The sequence below is a fragment of the Stegodyphus dumicola genome, chromosome 4, assembly GCF_044657685.1.
Source record: "Stegodyphus dumicola isolate Sdum_Otavi_A_Nest chromosome 4, ASM4465768v1".
Lineage (NCBI taxonomy): Eukaryota > Metazoa > Arthropoda > Arachnida > Araneae > Eresidae > Stegodyphus > Stegodyphus dumicola.
The window spans coordinates 72039574-72065873 of NC_140771.1; the positions used below are offsets into that span (position 1 = coordinate 72039574).

Consider the following 26300-nt stretch of genomic DNA (forward strand, 5'->3'; position numbering starts at 1 on the left):
TCTCCTAAGTGTAAGAATAAACCCAAGTTGAGTAAAGGTAAAAATAATTCCCATGCTCAGTCCCATTTTATAGCTCAAGCTAATGTTAACAATTTGGAGGAAAACGATGATAGTTGGATATTTGATACTGCTGCATCTCATCATTTTTGTAAAAATCGTGAATTGTTTGATACTTTTTCTCCTGTGAAAAATGAGAATATGCTAGTAGCTATTGATGAGGTAACTTTGCCAATTCATGGGAAGGGTACTGTTAAATTGAAATTTGGGGATACGGTTATTTTGCTTAAAGATGTGTTATAATCACCTGAACTGAGACGAAATTTAATATCTGGACCTAGAGTGGATATCAATGGAGCAAGAGTTTATGGTAAAAATGGGCAAATTAAAGTTACTGATGATAAAAATGAAACTTTGTACAAGGCTAAAGTTGATAAGAAGTAACTATCATGTATTCCCGAAAATAGTGAAAAAGGGGGGCAAATCTGTAAAATTTGAGGCATCCAGAGTTCAGCATAACAATAGTGAATTATGGCATGGTCGGTTTGGTCATATAAATTATGGTGCTATTGTCAGGACTAGTAAGAGACATTCAGTTCGAGGTCTTCCTGTGTTAAAGCACTCACCTAATTTGTTTTGTGAACATTGCCAAATCAATAAGCAAAGACGAATCTCCTATAGACCCTTAGAAGGTATTCAAGTAAAAAAGCCGCTTGAAAGGGTTTTTTCTGATGTATGGGGACCTATTAACATTCCAGGTAGGAATAGTGAACGTTACTTCGTTTCCTTTATTGACGAATATTCTCGTTATGTGGTAGTGTGGAACTGTGGAGAAAAGTCAGGTGTTTGAAGTATTTGAAAGGCATATAGCACGTGCGGAAAGATCTTCGAACCTTAGGTTGAAATACTTTAGGACTGACAATGGGCGAGAATATGATAATTATCAATTCAGGTCATATTGTAATAAAAATGGTGTAAAGCATGAATTTACAGATGTATACACTCCAGAACAGAATGGAGTTTGTGAGAAATTTAATCAGACAGCTCTCAACAATGTACGTGCAATCATAGTGGAATGAGTTCCGAATTTTGGTCAGCTGCAGTAATGTATTTTGCATATTCATTTAATAGAATTTGTCATAAGGGCCAAGATAGAACCCCATTCGAATTGTACACTAAGCGGAAACCATCAGTACGTCACCTTAAGGCATTTGGAACGGTTGCCTATGTGGGAATTCCAAAGGCTAAAAGAAATTCTAAGCTTGATTCAAAGGCAACGAAGGGCCGATTGATTGGGTACAGTGTACGAACAAAAGGGTACAAGATTTGGTTGGAAAATGAGCAAAAGGTAGTAGAAACCCTAAATGCTACTTTTAAAGAGTCAATTGGAATGCAGAAAAGTGGCAGTGGAGCTGCACTGAGCACCCTTCCTGATTTGGAATCTGAAGAAAGGGTAGAGTTCTAATCTACTGACACTCCAGTTGGCTATTTTCCTGAAATAGACGAAAGAACAGATACCAATGTACCTTCTTCTACAATTGGCAGTGATACTCAATCTACATTGAGACAAGTAACTTGGCTTCGTAAACCTGTTCCAAGGCCAGACGGCACTCGTACGGATGTGTATTATTTTGAGAGGGGGTCTAATCAAAGACTACGATCACCAAATGATGTAGAAAGGTATTGCACTGAACATAATATTCAGTATGATCCTACCTTGTTTGATTTCAAGGGAAGCAATACTTATAGTGGTGAAATCGACCCAACTGGCACTCCTTCAACGTCATATACCCAAGATAGCTGACTAGAGGTTTCAATTCCAAACACTTATAACCAGGCAATGAAATCCACAGAAAAGCTTAAATGGATAGAGGCAATGGAAGAGGAAATGGCCAACATGCGAAAGCATAAGGTATGGCATCTTGTTCCACTTCCTAAAGACAAGACTCCACTAGGTTGCAGGTGGATTTTCAACATTAAACGTGATGAATTTGGAAACATTGTTCGTTTTAAAGCTCGTTTAGTGGCTCAGGGTTATCGGGAAATTAAATACGATACCTACGATGAAACCTACTCGCCTGTAGTCAACTTTTCAGTAATAAGACTCTTTTTCTCCCTTTTAGTTGCACACCTTGGATGGGCAAATATACAATGCGACGTAAAAAGTGCCTATCTCTATGCTCCTTTATCAGAGGAAATTTACATGTCCCAACCTCAGGGTTTTGTAGAGCGAGATAAAGAAACTTTTGTGTGTCGTTTAGATAGAGCCTTGTATGGTTTGCATCAGAGTGGGCGATTATGGTACTACGAGTTGGATAGAACACTATGTAACCTAGGGTTTATCAAGTTTGAGTGGTGTAATTGTGTCTATTGTTTTAAAGATTTTGTCATTCTGTTGGTTTATGTTGATGATATAGTTGTGTTTGGGAAAAGTGAAGTTCAGGCCAAAAGGATATTAAAAGTCCTGAGTTCACATTTTGATTTAAAAATTTTAGGTAAAACAAGAAAGCTTTTGGGCGTGGTATTTGAATATGAGAACAATAGTGTTTTAATTCATCAGCAATTATATATAGAAGACATAGTTGATCAATTTAAGCCTTTTAAAATACAAATTACTTCCCTTCTAATAGTTAAAGGTGTGAAAATACTCAAAGTCTCAAAGTCCCAGTACACAAGAAGAAACGACTGAAATGATGAACTATCCTTATAGAAATGTTTTGGGATGTCTCTCGTTTCTTTGCAATCGTACTCGTTCGGATATAGCTTATGCTGTTAATATATTTTCTCAGTTCCAAAGCAATCCTGGTAAGTTTCACTGGGAAGGATTACTTGAACTTTTAGAGTACGTATCCAATACCAGACAGCACAAACTTAAACTGGTATGCAAGGAACTGAAGCTCAATATATATTCAGATTCGGATTTTGCTTCAAGCAGGGATGATATGGTGTCTATTGGTGGACAAATAGCGTTGTTGGGAGAATCACCTGTATCTTGGCGTACATTTAAAGAAAGGGGAGTGAGTTTGTCTACTATGGAGGCTGAATTTATCTCCATGACTGAATCAACAAAAGAATTAGTTTGGTTTAAAAACATCTTGGATGAATGCATTCAGTTTAAGATTGCAAGTAACTATGTTTCGAGGCCAATATTGTTTGCTGATAATATGGCTGCTATATGTTTTACAAAATCACCCATTGAAAACTCAAGGACCAAAACATATAGATGTGAAACTATTTTTCATTCGTGATCTATTGAACAGGGAAATTTTTGATTTAAAATATGTTTCAAGTAAAGATAATCTGGCTGATTCCATGACAAAACCGCTGACTAAGCATAACCTGATAAGATTTTGAGGAACAATTTTCTTATGAAATTTGTTTTTGTGTGTATTTAAATTAAGAGTTTTGTTTATTTGAAACTAATATGTTATAAGTTATATTATGATGGATATTAGGTAAAAGTAAAACTGTATAGTGTAGAATGTTGTATGAGTGACCAGGGCCCTGGGTAAAAGTATTGAGTGTGTGATCATATGTATGTCTTTGTATTGTTTTGGAACATGTTGGACTTTTTGTTATGGTAAATTTTTGAATAATGGGATAAGATGTTCCCAAAGGAAAATTTTTTCTTAAAAATTCCTGAATTGAAGAAATTGTGAGATTTATTTATTCTTGTTTTGAATTTTGTAAAGATACTGGCATTCAGTTTTTATCGTCGTGGCGTGCAATGAATTGGAAGTTGATCTGTCAGCACTGTCGTTATCTTCAGGGCAGATGTTTTTATTTTATTCGGCTTATAATTCCTTACTAAATGTAGTATTTAATCTCGATGTACTCTGTCTTGATATGATTTAAATCAAATTCCTCATCATTATAAATATCACGAATACAAATCAAATAGTTTTCTGGTTGCAATTTTCTAATTTCGGTTATGCGTAAGGTACGCATGCGCGCGTTGAAAGAAATGTTTAATAAAGTAAACAAATAAATATTAAGCTTCTTTTTTTGTAAATTTTGATATCCTTTAGATCATAGTTGCTCATTATTTTATAAATTACGGTTTCATATTTTTAATGTTATAATTTCTGCATGCCATCTTACCAGATTTAAACTGATGATCTATAATCCGGAATAGCCAAAGTTCCGACGAGTCCGGATTAAAGACTTTTGACTGTATAATTTTAACCGTATATGCCCAACTGTAATTTAAAGAAATGGAAGGTATTGGAAATTTTCTCGGCACCCAGCAGAAAATTATATAATACTGGAGAGAACATCAGTTCTCATATTTAGCTTAGACTTGACTTCAGAATATTGAGAGATCTCTACGCGAGCTTCGCTCTTTACATGCACTTTGCACTATGTTGTGTTTAACGTCACTTAAAGCGACAACTACTGATTGTGCTCTGTCACACTGAGAAGAGCTGTATGAATATTTTGGTGGAAAGTTCCAGAAAGTAAAGTGTTTCTTTCGTGAGAATAAATTTTATTGAGCTATCATAGATTTTGTGTGTATTCAATTCATTATAACCCCATATGCACTTAACACTATATTCTGTTTATTTGAAAAGGAACAAAAAATAATATGCATAATTTTTCCCCTTTTGATTGTTCCACAAATTCAAAAAATATATTTATCATAACATTTACAGCACTTACTTAGTATTAGATCCATTTTCTGCTAATGTCAAAACACGATACAAAACTTTTCGGAGTTCACTAGGTGATAAACTTTCTAAAGGCTTAAAAAAAAAATATATATATATATATTTATTTACAGTTCAGCATTACGCATACTTGAAATTCATTTATATAAAACTGTACAGATCAGGGAAAAAACTAAATTCTGAGATAAGTAAATTATCAAAGTTTTATTACATCACTAAAATCATTTTATTTCTTTTCCGCCTTTTTTAGGTAAAAAAGAATAGATTTCCAAAACCATTCAAACTTTGTGATTAAAACATATAAACAATTTTTATCACTTACAAACATTATTATTCAAAATATTACTATTCAAAAAGTTATAGTTTGAAAAAGAAATTAAAGATAATCAAATTGTACTTACAGGTGGAGAAGGATTCAAGAATTTCATGTGCAGTATCATGGCTTGTAAAACCCAACTACATAAAAAATAAAAATAAATCATCATAATAAAATTAAAATAATTATTTTCTAAGAGTCTGAGTAATAGGAACCAGATAAATCAAAATTAGCTTCATTTTACTAACCTTTCAAATTTCAGAACAAAAAATACACAAGATATCTGCAGAAATCATATGCCATATATGTTGGAAAATAACATTTAATATCTCAATACCTTTTACAACTACTTGAAAAATTTTTAATTCTCTAAATCATATAATGACACATATTTATGCAGATGCTAGCCTTCATAAATTTATCAACTAGCTGAAAATGCTGTTAACATCATGAACACATCTTAGGCTAGCTTATCTTAAATCCGATAGAAAGATTTAAATCAGAATACAACAAAAAATTATTTCATGGAGTGCTTAAATTTTGCTATCAGATATTGATTATCTAGGGTAATTAATTTTGCTTTCTGAAAATAAAAAAATAGATGATTGTATACTAATGGGGAATTTTGTACTCCTAAATGTCAATTTATGAAATTTAAATTTGAGTTTTCATGTCTTAGAAGAATAAATTAATAATATATATTAGATTTACATATAATACTGCTCTAGCATACATTTTTTGGTACAAAATTCGACTTTTACTGAAATGATATGCAATTTCTTGGCCATGGGTTGATTCTATGTCTCGTATTAAGCTGAAATAATAGTTTTGTAAAACCATGCTGAAATATTAGTATAGAAGTCAAACAACAAAAATTAGCATTTATTTGCGAATTTTCACAGCTGATTTCTGCTGTTCGACTTCTAAATTAATATTTGTTTGGTGTGTTATTTTATCCTTATCCTGCTGAACTACTTTTAATTAATTTCTTTTACAGTTTCATAATGATTTTCAGGTTCATGCAAAAAAATAGTTTTACTTGAGAAGCTTCTAATTTATATTAACTGTGGAATTTTTTATTCTTAACCCTTTGACGCGTGCGATATTATTTTTATAATTTTTTTAACTAAAAACTCTAGAAATTGAATATTATGGTACTAGAGACAAATAAGATATGAATTAAAAAAATTCTACTCTTGCCCATTGTTTTGTGGGTGGTGGTCACACTGTGAAACCACCACGCATCTTGAAACTTACCTAGGTAGTAGGAAAAAAAAACTTACCTTTCTCCGTGCGCGTTTCTAATAAATGACAAAATTTACAAATTTAAAAAAAATGCATGTAAGAATTGCATAATGTATATATTTTTTACATTGTTTTACAAACTAAATCATCAGAAAAATTAAAAAATAAACATTTATGTAATTTTACTATAGCAGTGAAAGTATAAGTACCTACATAATAAGGACGTTTGGCTACATGGATTAAAAAACTCAGTACAATAAGGATAAAAAAAAAAAGTGTTTCTTTTTAAATTTCAAGGAACAAATATTTTTTGTGACACTGTTCAAAGCCTGTTTTGTGTTTTTGGTACATGCATAGACCCACATTGCACGTTTCGCACATGTCTCTTTTTCTATGATGTTTCTTCCTTGTGCTACAAAATGTACACTGATTGGATCTAAATTTCACTGGTATATGTCAAGCATTATTTAGTTTCTTTTCATCTGGCACATGAAATTTGTGGTTTTTTTATGTTAATGGGGGGGGGGCTTGGTCTTTTTGGCTTTGGTACGGATTATTCGTTTCCCATTCATACTTATTTTATTTGTATTTCATCTCAAAATATTCAAAAAACATTCCTAATTTAAATAAAACTTTATGCGATTTCTATTTTTAATTACAGCAAAGTATATTTACATTAAATTTAAACCACAGGAAATAATTTATAAAGTCACAATACTAGCTTGGGGAGCAAGTGTGTTGAGGTCAGAGCAAAGTCTCTGGAAAAGAAAGACCTTTTTACTGGGCAGGTGCATGCATTGTTTAGTAATAAAATAACTCTGTGATTTCTAAACCCCTTATATATATTCGGGTAAAAATAAACATTCCTATTTGAGAAGCAAGCAAATGCGATTGTGAAGAGCAGTGATTTCAAGGCACGAACACCAAGCCTCTAGAGCATTGTGGTGGGGCAGTGGTCGCACCCTGAAACCCCAAAGCAAATGCCACACATACAGAGGGTTTTTGAACATATGAAGTTTAATTATTGCTATTTTTTATTGTTTATGATAGAAATCATGATGCGCGATGAATAACTTTTCAAATTTAAAGTTGTTTACATTAATAAAAGGAAGTTATTTTGTCTCATTGAAAATGAATTTTAAAAGGCGTGCGATTTGAAGTACTAAGAGCTAAAACAGCATGATTCTGTAGTCATTTTTTGTTATTTAGATGTAAAAGATCAGTAATCAATTGATTTTCACTCAAAAATTTTTTCTCCTCACAAGGAAGAGGAGAAAAAAATTCAAAAATTGGTGGTTTCAAGGCACGACCACCGCGCGTCAAAGGGTTAAATGAATAAGTTTGTATTAAACAAATATGCAAAGAAGCACAGATTTGATTAGAGTTATCAGAATTTTAGTTTTGTTATTAGCTCTTTACTCAGAATAATCTTATTATTTTGGAAAAGTATTAATGTCTCAATTTTTTGGCGTATAAGCTTGAGTATAATTCTAAAATTTGTGTTATTAAAATGCGATTGCGAACCACTCAGGCACTTGCTTGATGTTTTCGTAAATTTATCTAGATTATTACACCAAGAAATATTTAAACTTTAATTACCTTCAATTAAAAATATTATTATAGGAATCTTCTCAAACTAAAACTAGCATAGAGAAGTTAATCTACACCTTTTGAAAATACTTAGGATGCATTTAATTATTAGAGATAAAGTAAAAGCTGGATTATCTGGAAAGTATGATAAATGAATATTTAAAAAAGGCATTTATTGGCCCAAATGAAGACAAGGGGAATTTTCAGTAAAAAAAAAAAAAAAAAAAGAAGTAAGTTTTGTTATCAACATGACTGTCAAAAGCCTATACTTAAAATTACATAAGATTTCAAAGAAGTAAATTTATTTCTAAAATATTTTCAATAGCCTGCTGACATATTTTCATATGCCTTACACAAGAAAATAAAACAGGTTAGCAGATTATAAACTTTTTTTATGAAAATATGAGAAATTTGCTTAAAACACATTTAAGAGAATTCAAAATATTATCATTTTATACTTTTTTTAAAAATAAATAGAATACTTAAACCTTTACTATATTAAGATAGCTTTAATGCAGTCAACATTTGACTAATAGACTACAAATATTTGAGCTTTTTTTTATTAGTAATGAATTTTAGTTTTTTCATAAATCTCTCTCTAATGAGATCCAATTTCAAAACTTCTTGCTCAGTATATGCAAAGCTTTTCTAGTAAAACTGCAAGGAAAAAAAATGTTCTCCTTATTTTTACCCCAACAATTTTTTTTAAAACTTAATTCATATGCAGATTCTGATGAATCATAATTTTTCCCCCTTGAAACAATGCCCTTTTAATTAATTTTTTTCTTTTTCTTGAAACAATGCACTTTTAATTTAACTTATTAATTATAAAGGGAGTAGGAAAAGATTTTAAAACAACTTATTTTACTTTTAAATCGAAAACTATAGAAAGAGAAGTTCATTTGGAAGGGGGAATCATGTAATTTTAAAATTAATTTTACATGAAAATAAGTGAGTTAAACAAAATAACTCCATATGAATACATCTTTCATATATAATGAAGGTACATACCCAATTCTAATTTTCAATATTCCATGGAAAAGTTGAGGAGTAGTTGAAATGAGGCGACCAACATAAAGTATAATTTCTTGCTGTAATACTGCTTGATATATATCATGGTGCTGGCATTTTGAATATATTATTACCTCAACTTCCTTAGGTGTTAAGGGTTTATCAATTACAACTTCTTCATGTCCAAAAACACCAACAGTTATCTGAAGAAAATCAGAAACCAACAGTTATCTGAATCAAGACAAATATTATAAAAATAGAGGATGAGTGTAAAAAATCTCTCTAATCTAATTATTCCTAATGTTATTAATTTTCCTATTTCAGACAAAACTTCTTCAACTAATTAAAACCTTAAAGTCTGACAGTAACTACAATTTTATAATACATAGTAAAGAATGCATGTAACAGGACATCTACTTTAAAAAAAAAAAAAAAAAAGTTCAATATTAATTAGTATAAACCTAATATACTAGATATCTTTTAAAGAAATCTATCCAAGAATTTTATTGCAAATAATGCAAAGCATAATTAAGTCACATTGTTAGGTACGAACAATTAAATTATTTGATATATAAAAACGTGTATACTCAATTACACAGAAATAAGCAGTATATATAAAAGGAATACAATTACAGTATAAATTTAAAGTCTAAAGAAATACAGAAGAGAATTTCAAAGATTTCTTTTTAGGAGATGAAATATTTCACACTGTTCTCCTTTATGTAAAATATAATGCGTTTAAATATGATATATGAAGAATTTGAAGCTTAGAAAATATAATTTAAGCAATATTAAATGTTGCAATGAAAAAATATATCTCACCTGTTTCCCACATACTAAAATTGAAGTTATATTTGGACTAATACTGTCTACTAATTTTCTCAACACACTGGAGCAATATCTAACAACAGACCTAAAAATAAACTACGTAAATTGAACCAGAAGAAAGAAGAAATAATTCTTAAAATATTTGAAACAACGTTAAATATCAAGCAAACAACTAAACAATGGAAACTTACCAGTGGCGCAAAGCTCCGGCTTGTCTAGTTAATTTCTCCAATCTTTCTTTCACTGTACCTTTAAATTAACAGGAGAAGATAAAAGTTTTATAACAGTAAAATATTTTTAGAAAAGTAAGAGTCAAAATATGAAAATTATTAGTTTATTAAACAGGGTTCATAGCCACATTTTAGTTAAAAAAATAAGCACCTATAAGCACTTTTCAAGCACATTTTAAGAAAAAAATAAACACCTATCTCATTACATTATACACAACTGCATAACCTTAAGAGAAAAATTAGACTTGCAATTTAAAATATGAGAAAGGCAATATTTATTAAGAGAATGAGCATTACCTCAACCATGGAAAACTAACTTTTTTTTTTTTTTTTTTTTTAATTTTAAATGACAGTTCAATTTACAGAAAAAGTTTACAATGAGAGGAAAAAAAAAAAAAAAAACTATGCAGAACTAAACTATATTACAAGATTTAATGATGAAATTTCAGTTCAAAATATAGAAAATAAATAATAATAAGCCATATTAATTGTATTCGCTTGGCACCTAATAATAAATACAATTTATTTTTCCACTCATATTAATATTTAAATAATTTAACTTAAATCAAAATTCTGAACATTTTCTAAATTTTCATTGCATAACAGTTTTTCCTTAACATATATTCCAAGCAAAGTAATTTAAGTAAAAAAGAGAACATTTCTGAAATCAGGAGACGAGAAATTGCTTCATGCAGTCATCCTTTAACAGTAAAAGCTTAATTAACCCGCATACTCAGAAAATGCCGAATATTTCGTATAGTCGAGCGTAACTGGAAAAAGAGGAGGGGGAGCAGATTGTAGCCGTTATTTAGATTTCTTGGTTAAATAAATGATTCTGACATTTCGATATGTGCATCATATAAAAATAGACCAACGGAACTGAGAAATATTCTGCTTAGAAAGAACAGTAAAACTCTTTTAAGTGTTAATACCGCAAACGTTATTGCACAACACGTGCAGCGTAATTCTTCCATACGTGATATTATGCAATCGGAATCAACAGCTGCCGGTATTCGGAGAATGAAGAACTAAATAAAAGAAAAGAAAGAAACTTACTAATCTGGGGTGTTTTTGATTCTAATTTTGAACAGACCGTTAAATTTCTGAAATAGAATCATTCTTCGCTTGGGTTGGGTAGACCGTAAAACTTTTAGTCCTATTCAATCCAGATTGGACAGTGACAGACAAAAAAAAAAAAAAAGTCCGCTGCTTCAATATTACAGATTTTGCGGAGAAAGGGGAGAACCTCCTAACCTCCGTACTGTATAATGTATTGGCAAAAAAGAAAAGAAATTATTCTGACTATTCGATTACTTTCCTTTTATTTAAGCCATTCCGAATATTATTCCTTAGAAAGCTAATTTGTGTAAAAATAAACCCATTTTTGGAAGTTTATCTACACTTCAGCAGCTACTGCAACTATATTATTATAAATATTCATACATATGCTCATAATATAAGCATAACGATCATAATAAACACGAATATGAACTGACCACGCAGAACGAGAATGTAAATTAATAAAATCTTGATAGAAATTCAAACGTGTGTAGTGTTTGGGTGGGAGGAAAAAGAATACCGAATGTACCGGAATTTTCTACGGTTTTCACAATTCTTTGTCCAATAGAACGACGTGCACCTATCTGTACTCTCGTGCGCACCATAGGTTACGTTAATGCAGAGAAAGGGGGAAAAGCTATTTCCAGGAATATGATTCACGATCTGACGTTCCATATAAGGAAGAAAATTTGTATATTTAGTTTCGACTTTGGTACGGGGGGAAAAATGCGCGTTCATTAAAAAAAGCACTAAAAGCAAAAAATAAGCACTAAAAACAACAACAACAACAACAACAACAAATAATAATAATAATAATAATAATAATAATAAATAAATAAATAAATAAATAAATAAAATAAAATAAGGGCTTTAAAGAAAAAGTAAGCACCTATAAGGGCCTTTATATTTTATTTTCAAATATAAGGACTTATAAGAACTTGTAAGGACCACTACGAACCCTTTTAAATATTAGTTACCATTCAATTAAACAAAAAAGGGGATAATGAGTAATTTACTAAAATTGGATATTACATGAAGGGACTTTAAAAGGGTTCAACTAGAACAATAACTTAGAATTTAAAAAAAAAAAAAAAAAAAAAAAAAAAAAAAACCATAAAAGCTTGAAAGAATTGCGGAATCAAAAGAGCTCTTCTCCTGTCTGCTTGTAATATTTGAAACAGCATAAAATTAAATTACACGTTGCTTATAATATAAAATATATATGTATAAATACAGTAGAAGTCCAGAAATCCGCAAAGCTTGGGACCAGAGGTTGTGTGGATTTTAGGATTTTGCGGATTTCAGGACAGAAAAGATAACGCATAATATTCAGACTAAAAGTGCTAAATAAATAAAGCATATTAGATACATTTAATTAAATTATTATATACATTATTGCAATAACTTATTATATGCATTAAATTATTATTACATATATAAATTGATTATATTACTTATGGTATTATATGTACACAGCATTGAGGTTTGCCGATTTCGCCTCATGCAAAGATTTACGGTTTCGGATTCCAGTGTTAGAATCACTGTTGCTGTAAAATTTCAACAGCTTTTCTTTAGTTTTCCGTATATCATACACAATCGTGTCGCAATTCCATACCATTCTGCTATAAATCGAGGAGTAACACCTGCCTCCATCTTTTGCAGAATTTGCACTTTTTGTGTTACCGTCAATGCAACGTGTTTACGATTTTCAACGTTGCAAGCAGTAAAATCATGAGTGTGTTTCTTATCTGTAATTGTATTAAAAAGGGCTGAAATTTAAAATATTCTTAATTTATCCACAAAATATCCGGATAAAAAAAAAAGGCAGCACTAAATAATCTTGTGAAATAACAAAGCTCAGAAAATACAACAACATGAATCGTGAACTTGAAAAAAGAGTGAATCATCTGCTTTCTTACCTCGATGCAGATTAGAGGGGAAAAGACTTTTATCATGATGTCAATAATTTGGTGTTTCTGTTATGACTCATTATTATTCGATAATTATGACGTCATTATTCAGTAAGCATTTTTTCTTCAACATTTCATACTCAATGTGGCGGTTTCCGAAAACCTATAAACTGAATGTTTATATTTTGAGAGGCAACGTGGATTTCAGGTCGGCGGATATTCGGTATTTGACTAAAAAAATTTAATTTTTCCACATATTTTACTGCAAAAATTATTAAAAGCAATGCTCACCACAAAGCAGAAAAAATACTCCCTGTCCCATAATAATAGTAGCAAGTGAATATTTAAACGGAAATTATTGGCGAATGAAGTTGTAAGTTACATTGTAGTGCAAAATTGTGAAGCCTTCAATCAAAATCAATGTTTCAAAGTTAGATTAAAAAAAAATAAGAGTTTTCAAGCAAAAATCGAGTTGCAATAGTCCAGTTCTTGATGAATGAAAAGAAAAATGAAAAGTTGCAGAAAGGTGCAATTATGTTAGCTGCAAAATAACTTAAATGCAACAGAACGGCCACATCAAGAACTCGGAGAGTGCTTCCGAAAATAATTGCCAAGCCAAATCTTATGTCAATGTTGATTCTTTTGGGGAAAAAAAAAAAAAAAAAAAACTGTGGGTGTAAATGCAAAGATTAATGGGGAAAAACTCAAGACATGTTCCTCATTGCAGAAGAAGCAGTAAACATAGTCTTTGATAATTTTCTCCGGAAATACTGGATAATACGTTTCTGTCACTTCAACAAGTGCTTGGAGAATGAAGAATGAGGGCTCCAATAATTTTACGCTCACACATAGAGGAAAAGCAAAGCATCATCACCAAGGATTCTACCTATGAATTTAAAATGTAATAATGAAATTATTAAAAAATCCAGAAACCATTTGAACACTCAAAATAAAAATTGATAGTAACATTTTTAACTTATTCCTTGGTTTAATCTCGTTTATATATATATATATATATATATATATATATATATATATATATATATATATATATATATATAAATGTTTATTTTCTTTTGCTTCTACTATTATGGTACAAATTAAATTCATCAACTGCTACTATTATTATAGGAAGAGGGAGTAACATCCCCCCTCCAAAAGAAAAGAACTACATAAAATTAGGCAAAGCAACAACCTTAGTTTTAGCAGAGATTTTAGCCAGGACCATTAATTTCGAGTGCAAACAGGTACAGGCTTCTTGACCAGAGCAAAGATATCTGCCACAGATTTCTTTGCTCATGATGAAGAGGGACCTATATCTGCTTGTCCTTGAAATCGATAGAGTCTTGACGAAACTCTATGCCAAAAAAAGTTATTGCTTTGCCTAATTTTATGTTTTACTTTAGCATGTTTTTCTTCTCTCTAGAAAAGAAATATTATAATACTTTGATATGGTAAAGGAAATAATTTATTATTAGTACTTTTAGCTCATTGAGCATTTACATATCTGCAGAAAAGCTGGGTTACAAGCTGGGTCCTATTCAAGGAAATTTCTATTTTATTAAATAAAAATATAACTAATATTCCAGTTCCATTTACTCATTTAGAAGAACTATATTTCTTTGTTTTGTAAGCAAATGATTCCATTATAATAAATTCCTTAAGAAATTTTTTGAATATTTAAAATATCCATGGTTGGTCAGTATTTAATTCCAGCTAGAGCATGAAAGAGCACAGTTTCTTTGCTTCCTTTTTAAAAAGAAACAGTAACTCCGCTTAAGTGTGTAGCAGCCTTCACTCAAAAATTCAGCAACACTTTGTTTTATATTTAAATAAATAGCTTTTTCTTGACAATACTGCATAAGTATATGTGGCGTTCCGACAGATACTTCAACTTCTATTCATGAGATGGGGCCACGTGAAAAATCCAGTTCTTAATCGGAGCAGCAAAGTGACGTCATTACTCACTCAGACTTCTCGTCAGACAACCGTACGCGACGGTAGCATGAACTGTGTTCCGAGCTCTGCGTTGATCTCTGCAATGTAATTTAAATTGTAATTTAGTACTTAATATATTCTTTTGTTATAGGAGATTGTCTACTCTTATTTTCTTTAATTATATCATGCATTAAGCACACACGACCACCAAAAGTGGTGACCTTTTGACTGAGCACGCTACTGACAATGGATTTTTAATGACCCTAAGCCACGTGCATCCAAGGCATTCTGAAGAACTGACTAAAAATAAAAACGAATATGGACATTAAACGTATGCTACAACGAACCCCTTGAATTATTTCGAGAAGTAATGATATATATTGCTTGTGTTTTTTCAAAGTCGTGCATATCATCGCAAGGAGCTTCAGCGAATCATCAATGTGATCTGTTCCGTTCCGCTGACTTCCCCAGTCGAGCAATAATTCTTCGATCATTCAACTTTTGTGACAAGTGTGATACAATAGTGATTTTCGCTAAATGTGCTACATCAGTAATTTTTCTGCAACGTGCTACGGCAGAATTCTTCCCTCAGTGTTCGAAAGTAGTGAATTTCTTTCCCACGTGCTACAGGAGTGATTTCCTTTTTCCTTCGATAATGTGCCTCAGCTGTGTGAAGTGGTGATTTTGTGTGTGCGCAATACAAAATGAACGCATCATTTTTTTTTCTCAAATAGGGGTTTCTTTTCAAATGCATTTCGGTAAAATATTATTTGTGTGTGTAAGTGCTGACCCTGTATTATTTGTGTGTGTATCGTTATGTAAATTTTTTCCGCATGGTTAAAATATTTATTGTTATCATGGCAAAATATCAATAGTGTATCCTCTTGCTACAATATTTGTGCCGTTAAGTGTTTATTAATTAAAGTGAAAATTATCTATCAGTATGCCCGACGATATTCCACCAGAGCCACAAATCACACGCGTTGCGGTGAAGCCACCGCCTTTCTGGAAAAATAATCCTTCATTGTGGTTCGCTCAGATCGAAGCACAATTTTCTATCGCTCGCATTAGTGAGGATTCTACAAAATTCAACCATGTAGTTGCAGCAATTGAGTCTGATATTCTGAATTCAGTGCATGACTTAATTCTCAAACCACCTGATTGTGATAAATACTCCAAACTGAAGCAGCGGCTCATTGATATCTATTCAAAAAGTGAATCTTCAAAAATACGTACTTTACTACAAGGACTTGAACTTGGAGATCAGCGACCTTCATACTTGCTGTCACGAATGCGTGATCTGGCAGGAAGCCATTTTAGTGACGACTTGTTGAAGTCACTATGGCTTTCGCGTCTCCCTAATAACATACAAATAATTCTTGCTGCTTCCAATGAAGATCTAACCCGTTTAGCAGCAATGGCTGACAAAATTAATGAACTTGTTACTCCAGCTTATGTCAGTGCTGCTAATGCTGCACCATCCAGTTCATCCCTCGAACAACAAGTGGCTGAATTGACCAAAAAAGTATCTAAACTCTCTACAAGTCTTCATGCTTCACGGAGATACAATCGATCAAATCAGGGCCCACGTAATAAATTTCGTGCCCGAAGCAGGAGTCAATCTCGTCACAATACTCGAACGCAGTACAAAGAACCCACAAGTGGCATATGTTTTTATCATATGAATTTTGGCGCGCAAGCTCGCAAGTGTGCCCCTCCATGCACTTTTGTACAAGCGGGGAAACTAAATGGGCGGTCTTCTGCTGGCCAACAGAATGTCCGCCACATCGACAGAATAGTACTGGCTGATCGTTCAACTCAGTTATGTTTTCTAGTAGATACTGGAGCTGACATATCAGTGCTCCCGAGAACTAAAACAAATGCTCACCAATTTAATAAACTTGTACTGTATGCAGCCAATGGTACCCAAATTGCAACCTACGGCACCAAACTATTGACACTTGATTTAAACTTGCGCCGGACTTTCAACTGGTCTTTTATTATTGCGGATGTAACTCAAGCAATTATTGGTGTCGACTTCTTGACACATTTCCACCTTCTAGTGGATGTCAAGAATAATTGCTTAATTGATGCTACAACTCAGCTGACATCACAGGGCCAAGCTTCTCACATATCGAACGTACCTACCAACATAAGTGTTGTATCGGGCAGCACACGTTTTCATCGGTTATTAGCAGAATTCCCTGATATTTTAAACCCATCCAAATCAGGGCAGCATACTCATCAGCCAGAAGTGTATCATCACACTGAAACACATGGCCCACCTGTATTTTCCAAGCCTCGTCGTCTTTCTCCAGAGATGCTAAAAGCTGCTCGCAAAGAATTTGAATTCATGCTAGCACAGGGAACTATTCGCCCATCTAAAAGTCCATGGGCCAGTCCACTTCACATGGTTAAAAAGTCTAATGGTGACTGGCGGCCTTGTGGAGATTATCGTTGACTTAATTCCGTCACAGTCCCTGACAGATATCCAGTCCCACATATCCAAGACTGTACCCATCTTTTTCATGGAACAAACATATTTTCTACCCTCGATCTTGCCAGAGCATATCATCAGATCCCAGTGCATGCTGAAGATGTTCCCAAGACCGCAGTGACTACACCATTTGGTCTCTTTGAGTACTTATATATGCCATTTGGCCTTCGCAATGCTGGCCAAACATTTCAGCGTTTCATACACCAAGTACTGTATGGCCTCGATTTCTGCATCCCATATTTTGATGATATCCTGGTTGCATCTACAGATGCGGAAGAACATTTTGAACATCTGCGTCAGATTTTCACTCGCCTTAAAGATCATGGATTAAAACTAAATCCATCTAAATGTGTACTTGGTCAACCCTCAGTTTCCTTTCTTGGATGTCTTATCACCCAGAATGGAGTCAAACCTTTACCGGACAGAGTCAAAGCAATTAACGACCTACCTCAGCCCAAAACCATCTCTGAACTGAAGCGTTTTCTAACAATGTTAAATTTCTACTGACGCTTTCTGCCAAATGCCGCAAAAACACAAGCCTGCCTACATGAGTTTCTGAAGAATAGCAAAAAAAAAAAAAAAAAAAGATCAACGAGCTGTCCGTTGGACTGAATCTGCATCTGCAGCATTCGTGCAATGCAAACATGATCTGGCAAATGCAGCCACACTTTCTTATCACTCACCTAGTGATCAGCTCTCTATTATGGTAGATGCATCTGACACGGCCATAGGAGCAGTGCTTCAAACCCATACCACTAAAGGACTTTCCCCAATGGCATTCTTTTCCAGAAAACTCACTACTGCAGAAAGGAAATACAGCACATATGACAGAGAGCTACTTGCTGTGTACTGTGCTGTTAAATACTTCCGGCACAACTTGGAAGGACACGACTTCATCATTTTCACCGATCATCGACCATTAACCTTCGCTTTTAGAAAAAACTCTGACTCATGTTCTCCTCGTCAGCTTCGACATCTGGATTTCATCGCCCAGTTTAGTACAGATATCAGATATGTCTCTGGTACTGATAATTGTGTCGCTGATGCCTTGTCTCGGGTAAACAATATCAACCTCACTACCCCAGATTTCTCTGAAATTGCAAAAGCTCAATTGCATGATGAGGAACTCAAGAACCTAATCTCAAATCCACAAACCTCCCTTCAGTTACAACCGCTGCACATTGATCCAACGCTTAAAATTTACTGTGACATAGAGAACAATAGAATACGTCCCTATATTCCTGTCAATTTTAGATGTGAAGTGTTTAATGCCTTGCACAATTTGGCACATCCTGGAATCCGTGCCACCAAAAAGCTGATCGCAGACAGATTTGTCTGGCCAGAAATGAATCAAGACATCACAGAATGGACTCGTTCATGTATTAGCTGTCAACGGTGTAAAGTATCCCGTCACACTCACAGCCCCATTCAACAATTTAACCTTCCAGCAAGACGCTTTGATCATGTGCACTTGGACTTGGTTGGCCCATTGCCTCCTTCAAATGGTTACACTTACCTCCTCACTTGTATTGATCGGTACACAAGATGGCCTGAAGCCATTCCTATTGAAAATATATCCGCTGAAACTGTAGCTCGAGCATTCATCTCCCAGTGGCTTTCAAGATTTGGCATGCCTACCACCATCACTACTGACCAAGGCCGACAATTTCAATGTCACTTGTTCGCATCCCTCACGTCTCTTCTTGGCATTCGCCATATTCGCACAACACCATACCATCCATCTGGAAATGGGATGGTGGAACGCTTTCACCGATCTCTCAAACAAGGTCTGAAGTGCCACAGTAGCACACACTGGACAGAAGCCTTACCCCTAGTCTTGCTTGGTCTTCGCACAGCATTTAAAGAAGACATTGGTAGCACTTGTGCTGAAATGTTATATGGTGCGACCCTCCGTCTGCCAGGTGAATTCTTTCACCCAGAATCTACTCCAGTTATCGACCCTCCAACATTCCTTCAACGTTTACGTGAGACCATGAGCAATATCTCGCCAACCCCAGCATCTTCGCATAACCTGTCACATTCTTGCCACTAGGTGGCGGGCATCTCTTCCTTTACTTTTGCTGTAATTAAGTTCCGAGAACGAGTGGAGATTGGAACCGCTCTGAGGAGCGTAAAGACTCAGAATTAAAATGTACTGTCTTAAAATAATTATCACCTACCTTGTAAATAGTGTATATTAGCTTTTTATTTCAATAAATAATTAAAAGACAAGATGGCTTGTTAGCAGTAATAGAAACTCTTACTGAAAACGTGATTATTAGAAGCCTGGCGTCGTGAACACTGAAGATGCAGCAGGTAAGGAATTTTACATTAATTTTATTGTAAATAGAAGAACCTGATGCAACATTTTTATGGCGTCTGAACAGGGACACCAGGTTTTTTGAAAAGTTCTAATAAAGTGAATTCAAAAGCTGAATATTAAAATTGAAGATTTTAGTACTTGTTCTTGAAATATTCAGCAAAAGAATAATTTTGTTTTCTAAGTAAGAGTTAAATATTTGTTTTTTGTGAGACGTATATTTTTTGTGTAAGTGTTTGAATCTAAGAAAGATAATGGCTGAAGTAGATAAATTAAAAAATAAAAGAAGTATCTTAAGAACTGCCGTTACAAAACTATTTAAGAAAATCGAAAGTGAATTAAATAAATCTGAAGGTAGTATTAATGAGCTCGAAGAATTGTTAGAACAGCTTAATGCTAAAACCGAAACGCTATCTAATGCCGATGTGGAAGTTGAACCAATTCTGAGTGTAGATGAATTCGAAATTACAAAACAATATCGCGAGAAGATAATGTTATGGAAATTCAGGTTTAAGAAACGGATTAAGGAACTTAATCATGACTTAAATGCACCGAACACACAGCAAAATATAAGATACACCTAATGTTAAATTACCAAAACTTTCGATTCCCGTATTTTATGGGAACAGTAGTCAATGGCTTACTTTTTGGAATAGTTTTGAGTCCTCAATACATAATAACGAATCATTGAACAAAGTAGACAAATTTAATTACCTGAAAGCATATTTAGGAGGAACAGCTGCTAGCTGCGTTCAAGGACTTCCGTTATCGCCAAAACATTATGATTCAGCAATTCAAATCTTACACGACCGTTTTGGAAGGAGAGACATTCTTATTAATGCGCACATGAATAATTTGCTGAATATTGAATCATTAAAAAATGCGAATGACATAAAAACATTTCGTAACTTGTATGATAAAGTACAAACGCAGATTAGATGTCTCGAAGCGTTAGATGTTGTATCGGAATCTTACAGCGCTTTGCTGTGTCCGATGATTTTGAAGTTATTGCCTTCAGAATTAACGCTTGAATTTCATAGAACACAAAATGTTGGCACCGATTATAACATAAAAGATTTAATGTCATTTTTACAGGCAGAACTTTCATCCCGCGAATGCACAAGGTCAACGCTTTCGCAACAGCAAAAAGTATCCGATCGGCGACAGCCTTCGTCCCCCCCTGCAACGAAAAGCACATATGGTCTCTCAAATAGACATAATAAACCAAAGATTCCGACCGCTACAGATTTGTTTACAAAATCCGAATGCAGAGAAGAAAATATGAACTGCGTCTTCTGTAATCAATTCCACAAGATTCATGACTGTAATTTCGTTTCCGGATTATCATTACAAGAAAAAAGGGACATTTTAAAAAGGAAATCTGCTTGCTATAAATGCCTAAAGTTACACCATTTGGCTCAAAACTGCAGAACAAAAATAACTTGTTCTATTTGTAAAAAACAACATGCAACTATTATGTGTAATAAACAAAATCCTTCTGTCGAGGTTTCGGAAATTAAAAAAGACGAACAGATAGAAAATAAAGTACTTTCAAATCAAGCAGGATGTTCAGAAGTATATTTGCAAACTTTAATTGTTCGCATATATGGAAGAGGGAATAACCAATTTGTTCGAGCGATAATTGACACCGGAAGTCAAAACTCATACATAAGCAGGTATGCAGCAGAAAGGTTACAATTAAGAAACTTAGGTGAACAAAGTGTAACCCACGGACTTTTCGGTGGCATAGAAGTTTCCGAAAAACATAAATGTTATAAAATAAAATTGGGTAGCGTAGATAAACGGTATAATTGCGAAATCAATGTATTGGATGAAAGAAAAATATGTTCTTCGGTCCCTAAAATCAAAAATATACACTGGATTAGGGAACTTAGAAGAAGAGGAATTTACGTCAGTGATGTTTTTGAAAATTGCAGACTATTTCAGGAGAACCCCCAAGAGATTCATTTGTTGTTAGGGGCAGATGTTGCTGCAAATTTATTTACAGGTAAAATCGAAGTTCTTCCTTGGGGAAGATTAGTTGCTGTAAGTACAAGACTTGGGTGGACAGTCATGGGGAAAGCGAACACTGACAATTATGAAATAGAAAATTCCTTTTCCACGCTTTCGTAATCTTTACATATTTCTGATGCCACGCTGTCAGAACTGTGGAGGCTTGATGTTATCGGAATAACAGATCCAGTTACAAAAAAGGCTAGAGAGGAAAGGGATTTGCAAGAAAAATTGCAATTCGAAAATTCTGTATCTTTAAACGAAGAAGGGCATTATAAAGTCGCACTTCCGTGGGCGGAGAATCATGTACCACTCTCCACCCACAAGGATTTAGCTTTGAAACGTCTACAATCTACCACCCAGAAACTTTTAGCTCAAAATTTATTTTCTTCATACAATGCAGTTTTTAATGACTGGTGTAACTTAGGAGTGATCGAAGAAGTTAAAGAAAATATTGCAGTTGACTATGGACATTATTTACCGCATAGACCGTGATCAAAGAAAATAGCTCAACACCAATTCGACCGGTGTTTGATGCGCCTGCGAGGAAACAATCGTCTCCTTCTCTAAATCAGTGTTTGGAGTGTGGACCAAATTTGATAGAACTAATTCCTTCTCTTTTGTTGAGATTTCGGGAAGGCAAGTTTGCTGCTATAGCAGACATTGAAAAGGCTTTCTTACAGATCAGTGTAAGGCCTCAAGATAGAGACTGGCTTCGGTTTTTCTGGTGGAATGATGTGGAAGAAAGGAAAACGAAAATATTTTGTCATACTAGAGTAGTATTTGGGGTTAAGAGTAGTCCTTTCCTTTTGGCAGCTGTTATAGAATTCCATCTACAAAAGTACATGAAAAATTCTTCATATGATACGGAGATGATAGCTAAACTCTTGCGTAGCTTCTACGTAGATAACGTTGTTGCCAGTTTTGACAAAGAATCCGAGATGATCCAGTTCATCGAAAAATCTCGAGAAATAATGAATGAAGGAAAGTTTAATCTTTGAGGTTGGTTATATAACGGAGATAACTTGAAACGGGAAACTATTTCACCCGTATTGGGTCTGTTATGGAACTCTCAGAAAGATAATTTAACTTTGAATCTGAATTGGCTAGAAGATTTTGAAATGGGTATAATAACAAAGAGAACAATTCTCGCTGTAACACACAAAATATTTGATCCTATTGGAATTGTGAGTCCTGTTCTCTTGTATCCTAAAATATTGTTGCAGAACCTATGGAAAACAGGAATTTCTTGGGATACTGAAGTCGACGAGAGTACAAAACAAAATTTTGTGAATTGGTATAAAAGCCTTTTTCTCTTAAAAGAAATATCCCTCCTACGTTGGATACATTCCAGCAAGGACAATAGGAAGTTCTGCAGCATTCACACATTCTGTGATGCCAGTAGTAATGCGTATGCTGCTGCAGTTTTCTTGAGAACTGTTACGAATTCTGGAGTTGAAGTTCATCTGTTGGCATCGAAGTCTAGGGTAGCTCCCGTGAAATCTATTACGATCCCTCGTCTGGAATTGATAGCTGCCACGATAGGTGCCAGACTATGCTCTTCTGTTTTGAATGGTTTACGATGGCAAAATGTGGAAACGCATTTTTGGACGGATTCTACAACAGTTTTGACATGGATTCAAAGGGAAGAGATTGTCTGGGCTGTCTTTGTGGAAAACAGAGTCAGGGAGATTAGAAAACTCACAGATCCAAAAACGGGGAAACATATTGCTGGAACAAAAAATCCAGCTGACCTCCCATCAAGAGGTTGCACCGCTGAACAACTTTTAGCAGTTAGATGGTGGGAGGGCCCCGACTGGCTGAAGAAAAATCAGGAAGAATGGCCTATACAAAGGAAAATACCGGACATGGAAATAGTGAATTCAGAAAAAAGGAAATCAGTCATTTCTGCACTAAATACGCAAAGGGTAGAACATTTTTTTTAGAAATATTCATCTTACCATAAAATGTTAAGAATAACTGCTTGGATATGCAGATTTATCAACAACTGCAGAAGACCAGATTCTAAACAATCAGGAGAACTCACGGTCCCTGAAATAGAAACTGTAGAAAAGAAAATAGGCAAGATAATACAAATAGAAGCATTTGGAAAAGAACTTAAAGTTAGCAACCTTTGTACCTTTTTTGACTCAGATGGCCTTATTCGGTTAAAGACCAAGATTACTAGAAGAGAGGAAGAAGAAAATTTTCTCTGTCCAATTGTATTGCCCTCAAATCATGACTTAGCTCATAGGTTAATTTTAGATTACCATTTGCGACTATCCCACGCTGGTGTGCAATTCATACTAGCCAATATTCGACAGAAATTCTGGGTCCTGAGAGGAAGAAAAACAGTACGTAAAGTTCTTATGAAGTGTGTTTGCTGTAGAAGATATAGCGCAAAGAATATAGAGACTGTTCCAGCACCTCTTCCTGAAGATCGAGTTCGAGATGCTCTGGTGTTTGAAGTGACCGGAGTCGATGTAGCCGGTCCTCTTTATTTACGAAAAGGAGAAAAGGCATGGATCTTGCTCTTTACTTGCGCGGTCTATCGCGCGATACATCTTGAGCTGATAGAAAGTTTATCAACAAATGCGCTCATCTTGGGATTAGGGAGATTTATTGCCAGAAGAGGTCGTCCAAGTATTATTTACAGCGACAATGGCACTAATTTCGTTGGAACTGAAAATCTGTTAAGATCGATAGATTGGAAAGAAATAGAATGTCGTTCAACTAGTATGAGAATACAGTGGAAGTTTAATCCCCCAACTGCTTCATGGTGGGACGGTTGGTGGGAGAGGTTGGTACAAACAGTGAAGAAGATGTTAAAAAATGTTCTCGGCAAGTCCTGTGTCTCTTACGAGGAAATGTTGACTATACTTTGTGATATCGAATCAGTGATTAACTCAAGACCCCTTACGTACCTTTCAGAAGATCCAAATGATCTTACGGCACTAACTCCTTCAATGTTTCTACAAGATGTGCACTACATCGGAGTGCCTGACTTAGACTACCTGGATACCATTAATCTGACAAAAAGATACAAGTTCTTGCAGAACTTAAGAGAACATTTTCACAAAAGATTTTGTGATGAATATTTAGCTATCCTAGTGCAAAAACCATCTAAACGATCTACTCGGACTATCAACAAAAATGACTTGGTGTTTGTCGGCAGCGACAACAAGAAGAGAATAGATTGGCCAATAGGTCGTGTTGTAGAACTATATCCTGGGAAAGACAACGAAGTACGTGTTGTCAAAGTGAAAACTGCAATGGGTGAACTCCTAAGACCTGTGAAACATATTTATCCTCTCGAACTTGACAGACCTAACTTGTTTAGTGACTTCACCATGAACAGAAAAAACTCTGCCGATAAGTGTGACAGTGATACGAACTATCAAACTAGATATGGACGTAAAACTGTAAAACCTGCTACATATTTTTAAATTGCTATACTAATTTTTGTTTCTTTTCAGTATTTTAGAAATTTAATTGTCCTAACAGTAGTCAATTGGAACATGTTATCTGGATATGGTATGAATGTAATGCAGAAAATGTTTAGATGTGTAATCCTTCTTTGTAAGTATAAATTTTAGAGCATTAGTTACTTTTCATATTTGTGAAAGTTGTACTTGAATTTTTGTTTGATTATTGAAAAATTTTGTTTTGATTTTCCCATCTTATCGAGGTAAAATCAAAAGGTGGGAGGATGTCACATTCTTGCCACTAGGTGGCGGGCATCTCTTCCTTTACCTTTGCTGTAATTAAGTTCCGAGAACAAGTGGAGATTGGAACCGCTCTGAGGAGCGTAAAGACTCAGAATTAAAATGTACTGTCTTAAAATAATTATCACCTACCTTGTAAATAGTGTATATTAGCTTTTTATTTCAATAAATAATTAAAAGACAAGATGGCTTGTTAGCAGTAATAGAAACTCTTACTGAAAACGTGATTATTAGAAGCCTGGCGTCGTGAACACTGAAGATGCAGCAGGTAAGGAATTTTACATTAATTTTATTGTAAATAGAAGAACCTGATGCAACATAACCAGCCAAGCTATTTTGTACATCCTGCGCTTGAGACATCTTCGCACGTATTCGTGCGCAACGATGCAATTAAGCCAACTTTAACACCTTCATATGATGGTCCATTCAAAGTTGTCAAACGAACACCAAAACATTTCACCATCATCTGCAATGGCAAACAATCAGTGATTGGAATCAATCGTCTCAAACCAGCATTTCTAATGCAAGATCCAACAACTTTCTCATCAACATCACTCCCGGAAGAAAGCTTACATCCCGTTAAAGAGCAACCTAAAACTACCAGATATGGAAGAAAGGTTAAATTTAACCCAAAGTACTTATAACGTACCGATGGTACTTCGAGGGGGGGGTACTGTGGCGTTCCGACAGATACTTCAACTTCTATTCATGAGATGGCGCCACGTGAAAAATCCAGTTCTTAATTGGAGCAGCAAAGCGACGTCATTACTCACTCAGACTTCTCGTCAGACAACCATACGCGACGGTAGCATGAACTGTGTTCTGAGCTCTGCGTTGATCTCTGCAATGTAATTTAAATTGTAATTTAGTACTTAATATATTCTTTTGTTATAGAAGATTGTCTACTCTTATTTTCTTTAATTATATCATGCATTAAGCACACACGACCACCAA

The 26300-nt window shown here is 34.2% G+C and overlaps 1 protein-coding gene across 3 annotated transcripts in view; it reads right to left on the reverse strand.

Moving 5' to 3' along the window:
* LOC118182227 (putative phosphorylase b kinase regulatory subunit beta) overlaps window positions 1-26300 on the reverse strand; it is a 155574-nt gene that overhangs the window by 17887 nt on the left and 111387 nt on the right. For all 3 annotated transcript variants that reach the window (XM_085815074.1, XM_085815072.1, XM_085815071.1), the window contains 5 exons: window positions 9846-9903; window positions 9649-9739; window positions 8827-9029; window positions 5066-5120; window positions 4657-4739 (listed from right to left, as the gene is read on the reverse strand). In XM_085815074.1, coding sequence (XP_085671200.1) covers window positions 4657-4739; window positions 5066-5120; window positions 8827-9029; window positions 9649-9739; window positions 9846-9903 — 490 coding nt within the window. The remainder of the gene's footprint in view (window positions 1-4656; window positions 4740-5065; window positions 5121-8826; window positions 9030-9648; window positions 9740-9845; window positions 9904-26300) is intronic.